Source organism: Pagrus major, chromosome 24 (assembly GCF_040436345.1).
Source record: "Pagrus major chromosome 24, Pma_NU_1.0".
NCBI lineage: Eukaryota > Metazoa > Chordata > Actinopteri > Spariformes > Sparidae > Pagrus > Pagrus major.
The window spans coordinates 3,579,103-3,597,259 of NC_133238.1; the positions used below are offsets into that span (position 1 = coordinate 3,579,103).

At 41.0% G+C, this 18,157-nt stretch overlaps 1 protein-coding gene across 1 annotated transcript in view; it reads left to right on the forward strand.

Moving 5' to 3' along the window:
* The window catches only part of LOC140992432 (double-stranded RNA-specific editase 1-like), a 50,569-nt gene extending 37,184 nt beyond the window's left edge, over nt 1-13,385 (forward strand). Inside the window, exons 3-11 of the mRNA XM_073462731.1 lie at nt 1,706-1,780; nt 5,010-5,944; nt 8,523-8,637; nt 9,976-10,144; nt 10,331-10,485; nt 10,638-10,806; nt 11,526-11,707; nt 12,170-12,348; nt 13,209-13,385. Coding sequence (XP_073318832.1) covers nt 1,706-1,780; nt 5,010-5,944; nt 8,523-8,637; nt 9,976-10,144; nt 10,331-10,485; nt 10,638-10,806; nt 11,526-11,707; nt 12,170-12,348; nt 13,209-13,385 — 2,156 coding nt within the window. The remainder of the gene's footprint in view (nt 1-1,705; nt 1,781-5,009; nt 5,945-8,522; nt 8,638-9,975; nt 10,145-10,330; nt 10,486-10,637; nt 10,807-11,525; nt 11,708-12,169; nt 12,349-13,208) is intronic.
* The last annotated feature ends 4,772 nt before the right edge of the window (nt 13,386-18,157 follow it).

Consider the following 18,157-nt stretch of genomic DNA (forward strand, 5'->3'; position numbering starts at 1 on the left):
CAGGTTCGGGTAGGGTCAGGCTTGATTTTTTGTCTCTGCCAGCAGAAGACATTGTGTCCATAAGGCCTCACTTACATTGTATTTTACTGCACAGCTCATACAGCTTTGGAAACACAAATTCTGTGTGGACACACTTTCATACAATACTTGGAACCTTTTCTACCTTCAGATTTGGCCCATCAGCTTGACTGTGATGATGCTTCGTGTTTTTATCTCTCATTTCCTAAACTATGTGAAATCAAATAAAGTGGAAATGCTTGAAAAAGTTTCATTTTCAAAGGTTCAGCATGTAATTTGGAATTAATATAGAGCTGTTTGAAAACGAAGGTTAGTCAAATGTGTCAGTCTCAAGAGGCTGCTCAGGCTTTATGGGTGCTGTCTGCTGAATGTTAATGTTTTCATCAGGATCTCTGTCTCACCTGCTGCCACTTACTGTTTGTGGTTAGCAGTGAATGTTGATGTTTTTCATTATTTTATCGCTATTCCAAACTAAGTTATGAAGAGCTTAACAATGACAAACATCTTTTAAAAGATCAGTTTAAAGTATGAAACAGTGATGGGGAACAAGAAAAGTGTTCCTGTAACAAGACGCTATACGCTCTGTGAGCTGTACTTAGACACAGTTGAGCTTTGAGCTAAATGCTAATGTCAGTATGCTTACCAGCTCATAATGACAAAGCTAAAACACTGTTGTTTAGCAGTGCTCACCATTTTGGTTAAGTTCGTTAGCATGCTGATGTTTGCTAATAAGCAACAAACACGAAAGGAAATCAGAAATGTTGACCTCTGCATCTTGTGTGTTCATCAGAATAAGCAAAGCTATACTACTTTTTTACATTTCGATTACGCAGTCAAAACAAGATGAACTTCAGTTCTTCAGTGATTTAGTATTCCACTTTAAAAAAATGACGCTTTAAGATGGCAACCAACCCGACCTTCAATCCCAATCATTATTTGACGAGTTGGGAATGAGACTCAAAAATCAACTTTTCTTACAAATAGGACCTTCATCAGGTATAACATGTACTGTATGTTAGTTTATAGTGTGTTTGCATGCTAATTAGTACTTAACAAAGTGTAGGTGAGCCGGATGGGGATTATGGGGAGAAATTTAAACATTGATTTGATGGGAAAAAAATGTAACCAATGTAGCGGTTGACTCAGTGGCTCTCAGGTAATCTTGGAATGAACAGAAATGAAAATATATTATTGTCAGTATATTATTAAATAACATTTTCAGTTTTTAAGTTTTAGATATACAGCTGATAAGCATTACAAGGACAATCACCAAAGTCATAAAGATTCATTATCTGGGCCCCATGAATGGTAATCCATCCAGTAAATGGATTAGGAAATGCAAAAAAAAAAGAAAGAAACAAACCAAACAAAATGAAACATAGTGTTGGTAAAGCAGATCACAGACAGTAAGTCACACTTGACTCGACCAGCAGCTGATTAGCAACATCCAGTAATATCCATGCAGGTGTACAGCTCAGCTATTATAACTTTACCTGATACTTTATTTTGCTGAGAAACTCATGCCAGTGCTGTTCCTCCACCACTGCAACTTCCTCTCTATGTATTTATTGTTTGCTTTATTGATTTCTTTAACATTCATCCTATAATAATAACAATAATAATAATAATAATAATAATAATAATGATAATATCCATTTGCTTTGTCAACTTTGTGTGTTTCCTCCAGGTCGAGTGGGAGCTCGGCTACTTCGAAACCAACAGAGGCAGCTCACCATCGAGGGGGAGGAGGTAGAAAGCATGAGTGAGTCAACTTTCCATTTCAAGTCTAAACAAGATATCCATATCTGTTGCATTTATAAAACTTGCCTCAGTCTCTTTCAGCTCCAGATATAAATATTTTTTATTAACTTTTTCAATCCCTGAGAATGATGCTGGATCTTTGGTTATCTCTGGGTTGTGATGGCTGGTGCACCTCTCAGACTGTCCTTGAAAATGTACTATTCAATTAGTTTTTGCCAGCTCAGGAGGCAGGATCAAAGCTTAAACCCAGGGTCAGGGTGTATCTACTGTGAGATTTCAGTCCATTTGATGGCAAATTCTGAGCTTGTCCTCTTGCTCCCAACAAAAAAGCTCCATGAAGCCCCCCTAGATTTGGAACGTTGGCCTGTTTCAGCCCTTAAACCATCTTAACAATGATAAGCCTCAATAGGATTTTATGGTAAAGATTGATTTATCACTTTCTAAGTGAAGTTAATATGAAAGGCAAAGCAAATTACGTTAACACAAAGCTTTACTTTTGTCTGACACCATGATACGATCAAGCATCAGGCTGAGACGACATTTTCAAGAGCGAGCAAATCAGGTTGACTGAAAGGAGTCAGTGTGCTTGAAGACGTGGACCAGATAGCCAATTTTGCATTGTGATCCGGCCTGCTGATGCTTCGCCCCAACGCTAACTGATGTGGCCTCTTTAAACACTTTTTATTTGTGTTCAGACAGCAGTAATCCTGTCCCTGTCCTGGGTAAGCCAAAGAGAAACCAGTGGGGACAGCATGTGGATTACGCCTGACAGTGTAGTCAGTGTTGGTCGTGGGCTGATGATGGAAGTGGTCAAGGTTGTTCAAGGGCTTTTTGTTAAATAATGAACAGTAAGTCAAAGGAATCAAATATAAGTTGCCAGGTAACATTTAGACCACTGGACAGTTGACCTTGCAGTTTGACAAGCCCAATGTATACATGTCTCCCCCAATCTAATGAGTTTCTGTTTCTGCTTGCTGAGCTGCAGTGCTGGCTGTTTCACTGGAGTGACAATAACAATATGTTCCCTCTTCCCCCACAGACCTATAATCACTGCCCCCCTCTTGTTGCTCAGGGCATTATCTGCTATTGTGTTTCCATGTTTGATTTCCATTCCCCCTTTTGCATGCTTGTTATTTACTTTGCCTACAGTTGTCAACTGGCTGTGACTCAGTGCCACACTCACCTCTTTTCAGGCACTGTACACTTCTGTTGTGGAGAAAATGACTCACGATTAATTTTTGAATGTATAGAGCTAAACTTGGCTTATACAGATAGTGGGATAGGGTTCTACTACGTCTTATCTGAAGAGAATCCACTTCCGAATCCCTTATCGAATCTTTTTAGCTTATTTGTTTGGTCTGAAATCGTATTATTCTTATTTTATTTCACTCAATATACGTGAACCACAGAGATTAAAACTGAGTTCAAAGGGTGTAGAGCTTTCACCACATATTATGTCACTGCACCCACAATCATTAACCCTGTCCTGACCAATTTCCTTTTGCTGCAAGGGAAAGCAGCATTTGTTTCTCATACGGTGGCCATCTTCCTCTAACATGACATTCAGCGTGGGTAGCTCAAATGTTGTACTGCTGTGCTCCCGGTTGCAAGTCATATAAATGTAGGGAATATGAAAAAGTTTCACAGATCTGCAACTGAAAAAATGGTGGAAAGTGAAAATCTGGAGGGCTATCTGGCCATATTTCCAGGTAAAACAACATATTTGGTAACTCATGAGCTAATATTAGCTTTAAACCACTTCCTAGCTAACATCACCGTTTGATTACATCCATTGCTTCATCACTCCCAGCCTTAAATAAATGTGTCCATGGTGTGCGTTGTTATTAAAAGTTATTTTATGCCTTTCGTTTCATTATCATTTCACTGCCTTCAGATTGATCAGCAACTGAAAAGACAACCAATTAGCTTCAGTTAGACAATGGCTAACGTTAGCATTCAGCCACTTTCTATCTTACATGACACAGTAGGAAATGCTTCACTTAACTCTAAAATAAGAATGCACATGGACACAGTTATTCAATCTTGGAAGGGAAACACACTGGATGTGCTCTAACAGTAATGTTAGCTTGGAAGTGTTTGAATGCTAATATCCCAATGTCCCTCCTGATCTTCACTATCCATCATCTTTTCAGTTTGTTGATCAATTGGGAAGTAGTGAAATGATCCCAATTTTTCAGATTGCATCCTGCCACACAGCAGCATAATGTTATCCTAGCATTTGAACTTCCCACCCTGACCATGACATCAGAGGACAAATGGCGTAAATATGATTTATTGTGAATGAAAGATTCCATAAGGGATGCGTTGACCACAGCGCTTAGATGTTATTTTACCAATTTGGAACCAGATTCAAAGTTGAACCGGTAATCAGAACCATCCCTACAGCTGGCACATATTTGTGTAAGATTACATGTTGAAAACCACTACAGTGCCGGGTTGTTTTAATGTTTCTGTACATATTAATATGAGGTACTATTTTGTGTTCATACCCACATTTATGGTAATATACAGTAGCTGCTGGTTTTCTGTCTGAAGTGGCCATATTTAATGAGACCAATGCTAAACATTGATATAATTTCTCTGGTGTTTTCCTTCAGGCTCAGAATAATTTTGGGAAAAGTTGACATCCTTGTTTGCACCCCATCTTTCCTCACGACCCCTCTCAACCTGCATTTTATAGGATTGTTTTCTGTCCTGAGCACCGAAAGGAGTAACCTATCGAGCTTTTGCTGGAGGATGTTATAAATGGAAATTTACATTAAGTTCCATCTGCTTTGTTAACAGGGCCTGGTGATATGTGTTCCCAAAACACAGACCATCATCCAGAAACATAAATTAAAAAATAATTACATGATGTATTTACAATGTGTCCTTTAATTTGTAAAATTTAAGTTCTGAAACAAATCTGAAATTAATGTTTTACTTTTTATGTTAATGTCATGCTTTACTTTGGTTAGTTCAGTAATAAATGTATTAAATGTTGACAGTATTTATTGCATCTAAATTTTGGTCCTGACTGTGTTTTACATTTTTGTGGTTATAAATGAATGTGTTTAGAATACACTTATGACTTATGTCACCACATAAGTATGATTAAGGAACACACATCACTTGTTCAGTTGCAAAGAGAGGTAAAGGAATCTCTAAATTTTACATTTACAAGATCCTGCAACGAAGGCATTGTAAGTTACTCTTTCTGGGCACCGCAGGTTCATGCAGCACAGATGTTAAGGAAAATCGGAACTTGGACAACCTCTTCTCCAAAGAGGGGGTCGCAGCTGAAGCTGCTCAACTCCCCAATGGGAGTGCTGGGGGTGGGAGGAAACGTCCCTTAGAGGAGGGCAATAATGGGCATACACATTCCAAGTACAGGCCCAAGAAGCGTAAGAAAGTCCCCGGGCCCATTCTGCCCAAGAATGCCCTGATGCAGCTGAATGAGATCAAGCCAGGGCTGCAGTACAAACTGCTCTCTCAGACGGGGCCAGTCCATGCGCCCGTCTTTGTGATGACTGTGGAGGTCAATGGGCAGCTCTTCGAGGGTTCGGGTCCGACCAAGAAGAAAGCTAAACTGAACGCAGCAGAGAAGGCGCTGCGCTCCTTCGTCCAGTTCCCCAATGCATCTGAAGCCCACATGGCCATGGGCCGGACTTTGTCTGTTCATACCGACTTCACCTCAGACCAGGCAGACTTTCCAGACATGCTTTTTAATGCTTTTGAGACAGCCACTCCTGTAGATGACGCCTTTTACCTCGGATCCAACAGTAATGGTTCCTTCAGTTCATTGGGAATAGAGTACCCGTTGCTACCCTCCCCTGTTCCAAACCTGGTCCAGGCCCCCTTACCTCCTGCCCCCTCCACTTTCATCTCCCCTACAAGCAGCAAGAATCCTGTCATGATCCTCAACGAGTTACGGCCGGGCCTCAAGTATGACTTTGTGTCAGAGAGCGGGGAGAGTCATGCCAAGAACTTTGTCATGTCAGTGACGGTAGATGCTCAGAACTTCCAGGGTTCTGGGCGGAACAAGAAGCTGGCCAAGGCCCGGGCTGCCCAGGCTGCTCTATCTGCTCTGTTTAACATGCAGCTGGATCAGGCTCCATCAAGACAGCCTATACCCAGAGAAGGACTGCAGCTTCACCTGCCACAGGTAAGCATACAGTGAGGTGAATGAGGTAATGGTCCATTATTTTCTTGTTCCATCTGTTTTTCTGTGAGAAGGAGAACAGAGATGTTCATGTGGATGTCTCAGTGGTCACATTACTGAACCACAGGAGTCAGAGAGGTAGTGATTGGACTTAGAGTATGTTTCCATCTCCAATGTTGCACAAATTGTAAGTTTGCAGAGGAAATAAAGTAGGGAACTAAATGTATGTGAATTCAGGTACAACAAGATCACTTCATTTATAAGTTCCCAGTACCTCTATTGGAACTGTATTGCCTTTTATTGAGGCATCCTATTTAAAATGGTTTTGTCATGATATCCTCTGTCATCCTCTGTCCACGCACACATTTAAGTCTTTCTGTCAGTTCCAGCAGGTCTTGAAGAGTCAGAAAAGTCAGAAGTGCTTGCTATGTTCCCTCAGGCCAAGTGTCCCATTTGGTATCAGTTTGTTGCCACCTTTATTTGAGTGTGAGTTTTCTAGTGTGCTAGCATGAAAAGAGGTTGTTGGGTACAAAAATACAAAATGTGATCAACAGTTGAAGTTATTGTTAACATCATAACTGGCTCTGGTAGCCACAGTTGGTGCTTTTGTTGATGGGAGTAGTGCTAACATTAGCTTACCCTGAACGCCTGATAGTTTGTGACACAGAACCAAATGGCACTGCCGTTTGGAAAAGGGCAGGCGCTTTCATAAAATAGTTAGCATGTGATTGGACAAATCATTTTCCTATCAGTTAACTAGCTGACTTCAGCCAATCAGATCAGCAGTAGGAGAGCACTATTACCAGTGGAGCTAGTTGGTAAATCAAATTCTTACCAAGGCTTGTAGAAAGAAGCACAAAAACATGTTTTCCACGGAGAAAAGTCTTCAGTGTCCTTCTTTGCTCTTCTTTCAATTAAATAAACTCTCCAGTTCTGATAGAACTGATGCTATAGCAGCTACGTAAACCTAGCAGCTAGCTGCCATGGGTGTTTTCAAACAGACAGTCGCTTCCATTACTGGTTATCACACCTTTACAATGCACGTAACTGTCAGTAGTTCATCAAAGGATGCTTATTTGGTGTGTCCAGCCATATGGGCAAGAAAGGAATACCAGATAACATTATCACACAATCTCACAAATCCAGAGGCCACGAAAGGTAAATAAAAAAATAAATAAAATGTGTTCCTTTTACAGACAGTTGAAGTTAAAGTTAACATTATAACTATAGACAGCTGCTTTTGTTGATGGGAGTAGTGTTAACGTTAGCTCACTTAGACTGACACCAGTCTGCACCTACTGTAACACTCCTTGACAGGATATATTGTAGAACTCTTGTTGTGACATCGTCTGATAATCTTTGCTTGCTTTCTTTCCCCTTTTGGAGGAAAGCTTAATGCAACTTTGATGTAATATTACTAAAATTATTTACCGGGGACCACTAGCCAACGGCATGTTTAAACGAGCAGGGAACAGTTGACAGTGTCATGTAGTTCTCCCTCAGGTGGTTCAGTTATCATGAACCTGAGGATAACATTTTTTACATTATAAAACAAAATGAAAACATTGGATATATTCTGAAAAAGTAAGTATGTTATCAAAAAAGCATCTGTAACAAAATAATCAATAGATGGGATGCCAATATAGGCATACAGAGACAGGAGCAACACGATGTAGTCCATCATAGTTGTTCCCAGCAATGCTGGGAAACTGGACATGTATACAGTGACTGAATAATGTGACTGTACAGTGGAACAGTGGTTCACAGGTTGAACCAGCTCCGGACCAGTACTCGCTTAGGTTGAAAACGGGTAGTAGTTTGAAGCTAAGGCCACGGACCAAGCTATACAATTATAGCATGTGATAACAGCAGAGCAAAAGTGAGCCATTCCAAAATCAGCATTACAAGAGAAAAGCTTGAGAATTGTCACATGTTGAGATCAGTTTTTTAACAAAAGCTGTAGTAAGAGAGGCAGCGGCCTGTTTTGTTGTACACCGTCAACACTTCGTTGTTTAGATCTCATCTAACTAAAGACTCATCTACAAGTGTCACCGCTCATGACCAGCCTGACAAAGTCTGATTGAAGATGGAGACGACTTCAGGAGAGACAAGTTCAATACACTGGAAATCTATTTACACATAAACTAATCCCTGTCTGTAATCCCTGCACAGCGATAACAAAGCTGCTATCTTAATTATAATCACCCTCTGAGTGCTATTCAAACACTGCTGTTCATTATACCAGCCTTTCCAAGGCACTCTTCACTCACATAACAGTCAGTGAAGCAAAGGATTTGACTGTTTTAAGCTGCTAAGATCCCTGCCTGTCATTCACACCAGTGCAGCATTCCTAATTGAGATATTCAGTAACAGTTTGAGTGCAGATAAGAAGAGCTTTCACTTCTTTTCATCACTTTGGCTTTGTTGCCTTCTGCTGTTTAAGAAATCTTGTACATCAGATCAAATGAGAGAGTTAAAGTGGCCCACATTTTGTTCAAAGACTGTATTTTATGTCATTCCTGCATTAAGCTTCATCTTTATTATTCTTTTTTCATATTTCTTCCTTTTCTTTTCCCCTCAGGTCCTGGCAGATGCCGTCTCTCGTCTGGTCGTCGACAAGTTCAGTGAACTGACGGACAACTTCACGTCTCCACACGCTCGGCGGAAAGTATTGGCAGGTGTCGTCATGACAACAGGTAATTTATTTCTTTCAGTCAGCTGCTTCAGTAGACTTTTAACCATCATCCAAGAGGATTTTAGAAGCTCTTAGTGTGTCAGTGTTTGAAGCTGCAGCACTGAATATCAGCGGGAGTGGATGCTGGGACACTGCAGATCAGCATTTACATAGAGTCAAGTGATTAAAGATGTTTTTCATGTTTCAGCAGGGACCCGAGTCAGCTCCAAGCTTTTATTCTTCGACTATTTTTATGTAAACTATTAAAGCTAACCATGACTCTGACCCCAGCTTTTCTAACACATCTGTAGAGACTATAAACACATTCTGTCAGTCTCCACTTCAGTTTTAGCCTCAGTGTTTAGAGTGAAACAGTCTCTCACTTAAAACAGACTAATGCTCAAAAAATGCATCTTTTTCTACATATTTTCAAAGAAACGCTGTGTATCAAATAACTTTTTTTTTTTTAAATAGATTTCCAGTTAGAGAGCATAGTGTTGTGCCCCATGTCCAGGTTAGCTTCTGCTCCATTAACTTTTGGTTCTCAGTGAGTTCCTTTGATTTCTGAAAAAAGTCTAAAACATGAAACATGATGTGTATCCAATAATCCAAGGGGGTAAAATTTGGGTATGGATTAATATGTAAGAATTGACCACCTGTCAAATTCATAGTCAAACAAAGGGAGGGCAGCATATCACCACAGGAACTGCTAACTAAGCTGAGCAGCTAATGGCAACTATAGTGAACCGCAGTTAGCTGTGCAGCTAGCAGTCCGGCACCAAGTGAGGTGTGGTGTATACACCCATAGTACAGGAGCTTTGGACTGGAACAGGTAGGTGCTAGTTGGTTAGCATGATAACTACAGTAGATATCTTTGTAACACAAGACAAAGATGTCATAATGTCAGAACGGTTGTTCACATTCTGTTGATATAGTAATAAAGACAATAAAAATAAGTTTTGAAGGCCTTGACAAGGTTTAAGAAACATAAAACCTCCATGAATGAAAGATTCAGGCTAGAAAGAGAAATAACTGACAATAATGAAGCCACACAAACAAGAACGAATCCACGACCAACGCCCACAAGAGGTCCTGTGTCCATGCATCAAGTCAAGTCCGATCCACTGTGCAGCCTCCATGGACCGGACTTGTTCTAGAGCCTTCCACGGATACTCAATCAGATTGGGATGTGGAGAAATTAGAGGCCGGATTGACGCCTTGAGCTCTTTGTTGTGTTCAGGTCATTCCTCAGCAGTTTTTTGCGGTGTGGTAGGGTGCATTGTCCTTAGTGTTATTAACTTTATTCACATGATTTTAATGTTGTGGCTGATCGATGTAAATTGTGTCCCTTCTTGTTCAGGTACTGATGTGAAGGAGGCTGAGGTCATCTGTGTGTCTACAGGGACAAAGTGCATCAATGGTGAATACATGAGCGACAGAGGCTTGGCCCTCAACGACTGCCACGCTGAGATTGTGGCTCGGCGGTCGCTCATCAGGTACCTGTATTGCCAGCTGGAGCATTTCCTCAGGTGAGTCACAGTGAAGCACAGAGCCGATGGCTGTGCAAGTTTGTTTTATAATCTCCTTTTAACATGCACCCTGTGTCTTTCCTGTAGTTTACAAGGTTAGCTACAGGTCCTTAAACATCAAACATATCAAGTTAAACACCTGTAGAATTAAAATGTGTTGTCTTGATTTCACATTTGTGTCCCCAGTAACCACGAAGAGGACCACCACAGATCCATCTTCACCAGATGTGACAACAGACAAGGCTTCAGACTGAAGGAAAACGTCCAGTTCCACCTGTACATCAGCACCTCCCCCTGTGGAGACGCCCGCATCTTCTCTCCTCATGAGGCTGGAGTGGAGGGTGAGCAGATAAAGATAAAGACATACTGTTCATGTTCAGTATGACCTGATGAAGATTTGACTGAGATTAGAAAGAGGGTTTTTTTGCATTAGAATGCATATTTGACTGTAAGATCCTTAGAGTGTCTGTGCTTGTGTTCCTTCCTGTCTCAGATCAGGGAGACAGACACCCGAACAGAAAGGCCCGCGGGCAGCTCCGCACTAAGATCGAGTCTGGTGAGGGAACCATCCCAGTCCGCTCCAGTAACACCATCCAGACATGGGACGGGGTTCTTCAGGGGGAGAGGCTGCTCACCATGTCCTGCAGTGACAAGATTGCCAGGTTTGTTTCACTGCCTCTTCACACACATTGTTAATGTTAATGTTAGTTAAATCACCGGTTTGTACAGTCAGAAACTACAGAGTTGTTAAAAGGCAGCATGATACAAACCTCTGTCTACAGGCTGTGTATTGAACCACTCATTGCTTTTGCAGCCACTCTTTATGACCTAAGAGTATGTTTTCCATACATTCACCCCATACACCTTTAAAATATATGAGTAAAGGAGAAACATACAATGAATATATCGGATATAGTCTGAGTAAATGAATCAACATAGCTATAATCTAGCTGTAGCACACACTCTAGTTGTCAAAATATTAAACTCATCCCTGCAGACCCTCTCGACGTGCTGAAGGGTGTTTCTGAGCCGACCAGCAGGAGCCCTGATGATTATGTGCATGTGTAAAGAGGGTGAATTATCTCAGTGTCACACTGCAATCACTCCATTTCTGTCTGTCAGCTGCAGCTCTCAGGTGTCATTAGGCTATTGGAGCTTTGATTAGACTCTTTGATGAAACTCCAGGAGGCCACTAACAGCTCAGGACTCCTCTGAGCCGGAGCACATTTGTATTTTCAGGAGAATTAGTGGAAAACTAAAGTGTTTGTTTCTTCATCTCTGCTTTACAAAAAGAGGACTAGAGGACCCGAAGTCATACACTTGTTGACAAATAAGATGTTTCTTTGCCTGATTGAAGCAGATCTGTTCTGTCCTTCTTCAGGTGGAACGTGGTTGGATTCCAGGGCTGTCTGATGAGCTACTTCACTGAGCCCATCTACTTCTCCAGCATCATCCTGGGCAGCCTGTACCACGCTGACCACCTCTCCAGAGCCATGTACCAGAGGATTACTGAGATCGAGGACCTGCCACCGTCCTTCAGCTTGAACAGACCACTGCTCAGCGGTGAGAAACACACTGCTCTTTTACAAGTGACTGACTTCCACTGATCTGTCACCTGTTTGCGACTCTGACAGCACAGATGTGACATTTTCGAGTACACCAGGGTTTCTGTAGGGCCCTCCATGAGTATGAAAAGCAGGGTTCTTACAGTGAAAGTTGTAGAGATCATGGTGTCCTGTCAGCAAAATTCACATGTTTTTTAATGTTATTAAATGAATCACCAAACTGGATATGAAACGTGTTTTTTTCACCATCATTACTAAACCAGGAGAGAAGCATTTTAAGAGATTGGGACTCAAATTTGTTGTCCCAGTGTCCTTCAATGCAATCTCTATTTTTAGTCTACATTTTCTATTTGATCTATAAACAGTATAAAAGTGAAGCAAAATCTCATTCAAGGGTTTAGCTTTTTTAATACTCTGTTTGATATTTATATTTGAGTCTCCATGTTTTCATGTTCTACAGGAATAAGCAACGCAGAGGCTCGTCAGCCCGGAAAAGCCCCCAACTTCAGTGTGAACTGGACGGTGGGTGACCAAGGCCTGGAGGTGATCAACGCCACCACGGGGAAAGACGACCTGGGTCGACCCTCGAGGCTCTGCAAACACGCTCTCTACAGCCGCTGGATGCGCCTGCACTGCAAGGTATAACACTGAACGAATGTGATGTTAATGATTAGATGTTTTAGAGTAATAATTAAGAACATTTCATTCCAGGGAAGATAACACAGGTTTTAAATGAAGTTCTTCTTGTCCCGATAAAGCCTTGAAAAGGAAATTTAGCTCGACAGTCACGCCTTCAGTAAATAAGCCTACAACTGCCCATCACGATTCAAAACAGCTTAAAAAAGTCAAATTAGGCTGCAACGAGTAGTCAATTAATCGATTTGCTGTTGACTTTTAAATCAATCACTAACTATTTTGATTATCAATAAACTGTTTTCAGGGAGTCTAGGGCTCCAGGGCTTCACTGTTTTGCTTCACACACACCAAAAATCTGTCAGTTGTGACTAAAGATTTTAAGTGATTGCACCGGCGTGCCTGAAATTTAGCAGGTCTGATTAAAGAAAAACAAATTGAGGTTATCGCAGTTTATTGCATGTGCCGTGATTAAAATGAAGGAAAACATTGATCGACACATTTATTCCTATTTACAATCATTAGCGCCCCCTGTGTGGGGGGTAGGGTGTCTTATTACACAACACGCCATAAAAGGGCATGCTACTCATGTAGCAACATAGCAACATTTTGTTAGGCGGAAATTAAATATTTTATTTTCATTTTACGCAGACCCAGTGAGATCTGTACTGATGCTTACACCACTACGTGTTACCTTTATTATTTTTCAGACAGACCTTGCAGCTGCAGAGATATACTCTCTACAGGTTAAGGAAGGATCATTTTATAGTTCAGCTTCTTAAACGGGGCAAAACAAGACATTTGAGGGTGGAACACAGATCAACATTTTGTTTCACCATGTCATTCTTGTGTCCGTGTCCCTGCAGCTCTCCTCCACCCTGCGGATCAGAACAGTGAGGCCCAGCAGCTACCACGAGGCTAAGCAGGCGGCAGTGGAGTACCACAGCTCCAAGCAGACGCTCTTTAGAGCCTTCCACAAGGCCGGACTGGGTGCCTGGGTGAAGAAACCCATAGAGCAGGACCAGTTTGCACTTACCACCTGAGCTAGTGCTGGACTGCTGCTGCTGCAGGTGTTCTTTGACAGAAAACATGTCAGACTTCACTTTATGAAAGTGTTTCAGTGGAGGAATCCTTTCCCTTTGGATTGTCATGGACTGGACTGTGTTAGTGGGAAGACCGAGGATGTCAGACCCGTGGATTTAACATTCCTCCTTCATTTTCTAGCCTCATGCTCCTCTCAGCCAGCACTACACATTCACTAAAAGATGATTATTCAGTCAGTTATGCAACTTTCTACACAGGACAAATGTAAAAACAGACTTTGGGAATGGAAACTTGTAAACAGCATTGTTAGTTCAAATGTTTATATAAGAGTAGTGATATATTGATTTTGCATGTGTGATTATACCAAATTCATAGGAAGTGGACAGTAAAAGGTTTGTTCTCATGTTCAGTGTTGTGATCTCAGATTATCAGTGTTGTGATAACTCCAGAATGTCCTCCTGCAGTTTGTAAAACTGTCTTTGATCTGCTCTCTTGCACTTCTTTGACTGCACATTTATGGCCACAGGGACGTTTTCTTTGATTTGAAGCTAAAAATATGCACACTCTGATGTCGAAAAATGACTTCAGTCTGATATTAGAAGATAGTCATCTGCTGCTCCAGCCTCCATTTCAAAGACAGCTTCCTCTGACGTATTTTCTCTCCACAAACAAAGTTTGATGGACTCACAGTCCTGCCCTGTGAGGTAGGGGGAGGGCAACACAGGTTTGATTCCATTAGATTCTAGCTAAGTGTACTGGACCTGCCTATGCTGTTCTTGTTCAAAATAGTTTCTGTACTGCAAATGAGCATCAGTCCAGAGGAGTTGAGCATGTTTCTGAAGTGACGTTTTAAAGGCTGCACTGCTAAAAGAAACCAGGAGACCACCACGGCTGACTGTCATAGGCTGAGACACCAGTCAATCAAAGATAAGTCCAGTGTGTAGAATTTAGGGAGATTTAGGGGCAGAAATGGAATAAGATCTTCAAAATTATGTTTCTTATTAGTTTATAATCAGCTGAAACTAAGATTCATTGTGTTTTTGTTACCTTACAATGAGCTAACGTTAGTCAACATGCTAAATGCTACTGGTCAGACGAGATCTGGTGCAGTACAGTCAGGCTGTAGCAAGGCACTGATTCGAGCTCAGGGTTGTTTTATTATTTATGGATTCAGTTTTCATTGTGAAAAGGAAGATATTATTTAACCCTTAAAGGTTACATAGCCATGACATTTAATTTAAGATGTCATCTTTGGATAATTGAGTGGCAAAGTTGGGAAACAGGTTGAAAATCTTGTTAATGATGAAGCAGATTTTTCATCCAGATGGTGAATTCATAAGAACTTTAATGATCAGTTAATAAAAACCTTCAGCACAGTGGCCATTTTTAATAAACTACTTCTACTACTACTTCTGGGTTTATCAAATATTAATATTTCCTGGGTTTTTTCTTCTTTTTTTTTTGAAAGACATCCCAAGCATACATTTTTAATTAAATAGTAATAGATGAGTAACACGAAACTGGCAAAAATCCATCGGCTACCGGAAAAAATAAATTGTGAAGCAAGGACACTTCTATACAACTCAGTTATCACATCATGATGGTTTCTGCAGCAGTTTTTCATGCAGCCTTTGACCAGGAAGTTAGTATTGTGCTGTTTATCACAGCTGAGGTGAGCTGCATTCAGTCGCCAGTGAGTAAATCTCCACTGTGACAATACAGAGGTGTTGACAGTGATGGGTGAGTGCTTCGCTTGAGGGTTTAGACTGACCTGGATGGACAGATTCATGGATTAACTGAAAAGATGTTGATTAGCCGCTCAAAAGTGAGTTTGTCCTAACTGCTACAGGAGCATAATGTTAGCAAACAGAATGAGATAGCTAGCTGTGTCACTAGCCTGTTGTAAGCCGCAGCTCTCTTCATCTCAGAAATGTCTCCCTGATGTTCATCCTCGTTTAATGCTCTTCTTCATCTTCCTTCTTTCGTCTTGTTTTGCTTGGTATGCCGTCATGGCAGAGGATGTATCGAAAAGCACAAGTTGCCATAGCTCTTGACACGAAAAACACGTAGAACCCAGATGACCCTTGTTTGTAGCCTAGTTAGATGTTAGCCAACCCTGATTGGTTGTTTGATTCAGACTGGCCCAGTTTAAATACAAAGGGTGGATGCTCACAGACTGTAGACAGACATAGATCTTTAAAAGTAAGCCTTCCATTAAATTTAGTTTGTGAAATGCAGTGGTCAAAATGTGTTACTTCAACCAAAATTATAAAGGATGAATTCCTACAGCAGCTTTAAAGTTCCATACAAGTACTACGCACCTCAATAGCTAGCATCTAGTGGCCATTAGAGGAATTACAGCCAGACCTCAGCACTCAGCCATGGTGGTGGTCCATTAGTTCAGTTCAGCAGACTGACAGATGTCCAAATTTGTCTCCTCATACCTTTTAACCAGGACTGGCCAAAGTTGACCCACCAGATGTTTCTATCAGAAGAAAAAATGCTCCTTAAAGTGAAACTCTCGCCAAAATGCAACCTAGGCTTTTTTTTGTGAATGTGTTTGAGTCAAACCTTCATGTAAAAGCATAATTACGATGAAAAAGCCACTTTTAAGATTCACCGTAGTTTCGTTTCCGGGTCAAACTCATTTTCAATGGTGTGCAGGGGCAACTTTACGGTAGCATCAAAATCGCTATTTTTAAAACACTAAGAAGACTCAACACAACATGAAACTTTGCTCGTAGCATCACCAGGGTCTCTACACATGAACATGAGCATTGAGAACATTGTTTGTGTACACAGAGTTTACTAAAAAGAAGGTTTTTGAACAACTCACGTTAGCAGTAGCAGTAGCCGTCCTGCCAGTCGAGATGCGTCGATCCCCGAGTGCGGCGTAACATGGAGGAGAAACGGACAGCTACTGCTACTGCTAACGTGAGTTGTTCAAAAACCTTCTTTTTAGTAAACTCTGTGTACACAAACAATGTTCTCAATGCTCGTGTTCATGTGTAGAGACCCTGGTGATGCTACGAGCAAAGTTTCATGTTGTGTCGAGTCTTCTTAGTGTTTTAAAAATAGCGATTTTAATGCTACCGTAAAATTGCCCCTGCACACCATTGAAAATGAGTTTGACCCGGAAACGAAACTACTGTGAATCTTAAAAGTGATTTTTTCGGCGTAATTATGCTTTTACATGAAGGTTTGACTCAAACACATTCACAAAAAAAGCCAAGGTTGCATTTTGGCAAGAGTTTTACTTTAAATAGGCCTATGTAGAATTCCTAATTGTTTTATCTCCTAATCTGCCGATTTGTGCATCAAGGCAGTCAATTAAGGGAACTTAGACAAATTATCCTTGCAAAAAAACCCATTTTCACCTGTTCTTAAAGGTGCTTTTTGTACGAAAACTGATTTTTGAGTCTCATTCACAACTCATCACAAACTGACGCATTGGGAAGTCGGCCGAACCGCCCTAAAAACCAGAGCGTCAGTATTTGATGACTTGGGAATGAGAAAAATCTCATTTTCTCACAAATAGGACCTTTGACCTTTAGCTTCTGTATAGTGCCATCTCTTGACAATACAACACAATAGATGCTTGCTTTTGGTCATTAGGTTTAAGTTTGATCCTCCAAGAGAAAAAGTTTGGGCACTGCTGCCTTTAATCCTTGCAGTTTTGGGTCATTTGCTCGTTAGATGGCACCAACATAAGGGAAACTTTGAGGCATCCTGATGAAAAGAGTTGAGTCTGAAGTGACACTTATAGATTGAACAAACATGTCAGGTGTGAACTCACCCTAAAACATCTTGCCTAACATGAGCCTTGTTGCACTACATCAGAGTAACAACCCTTATGCAAACATGTCAGAGTGTGAATCTGTCCTACAGTAATAGTCCATATGCAGTAAGTCCAGTGAACCCAGACCCTGCTCGTGTTGTTGGTGTGAACTCTTCAGTTACTTTTACCGCCATTAAAAGCTCACCAAAGATGATGTCAGCATCTGTCAAACTTTTGTAATGAGTTATTTTCTGTGTTATTTTCCACTCTCAGATGTTTTTTATCACTGTATTCTGCTTCTTTAGATGTGTGTTTGTAACGATGTGTGACGTGCTGTTTTCTGCGTGATGTCCTACTCTTTCAAACCAAACAAGACAATACCCAAATCACATGTTTCCTCTATAGCAACTGTACATTTTAACTTTGAGATAGTTTTAAATTGTAATTATTTTCTAAATTCTTTCTGTCGCTGTGAACGCCCTCTGGATATAAACCTCCAGCCTCAAACGCACACAGAGCATATATAACTTATTTACTTTAATGTGGGTGCAGTTCTTTTCTTTCTGTATTTTGATTGAATGTGTATCTTCCTGCTTCTGTTTAATAGCTGAAAACATGTCTTAACTTTGAGCACGTGCAAACCTGTTCCTGTCTCAGCATACCTGGCTCCAGGCTCGGGCCCTCAGGGTTTTTGGAGGTGCCAGCCAATTATGTCTCCACAGGATATGCACTTTTTAAAAAGGGACAACTTTTTCCATAGACTTTGAGTACAAGTAAATGGGTGAATGGGATAAGATGGTCCACCATATGTCGATCATCCATGTCCCTATGTTGGTGGTGGTGAGCCTCTACAGTTCTAATGGGTTCATGCACTAGGTTATTGATTTACCCTATTAAAAAATAGCAAGACTGGGGGGGGGGGGGGGGCTAATGCATGAGCTCTACCTGTTAAGCATGAAACTATTATTATAAAATATGTAGAAACTGAGTCAA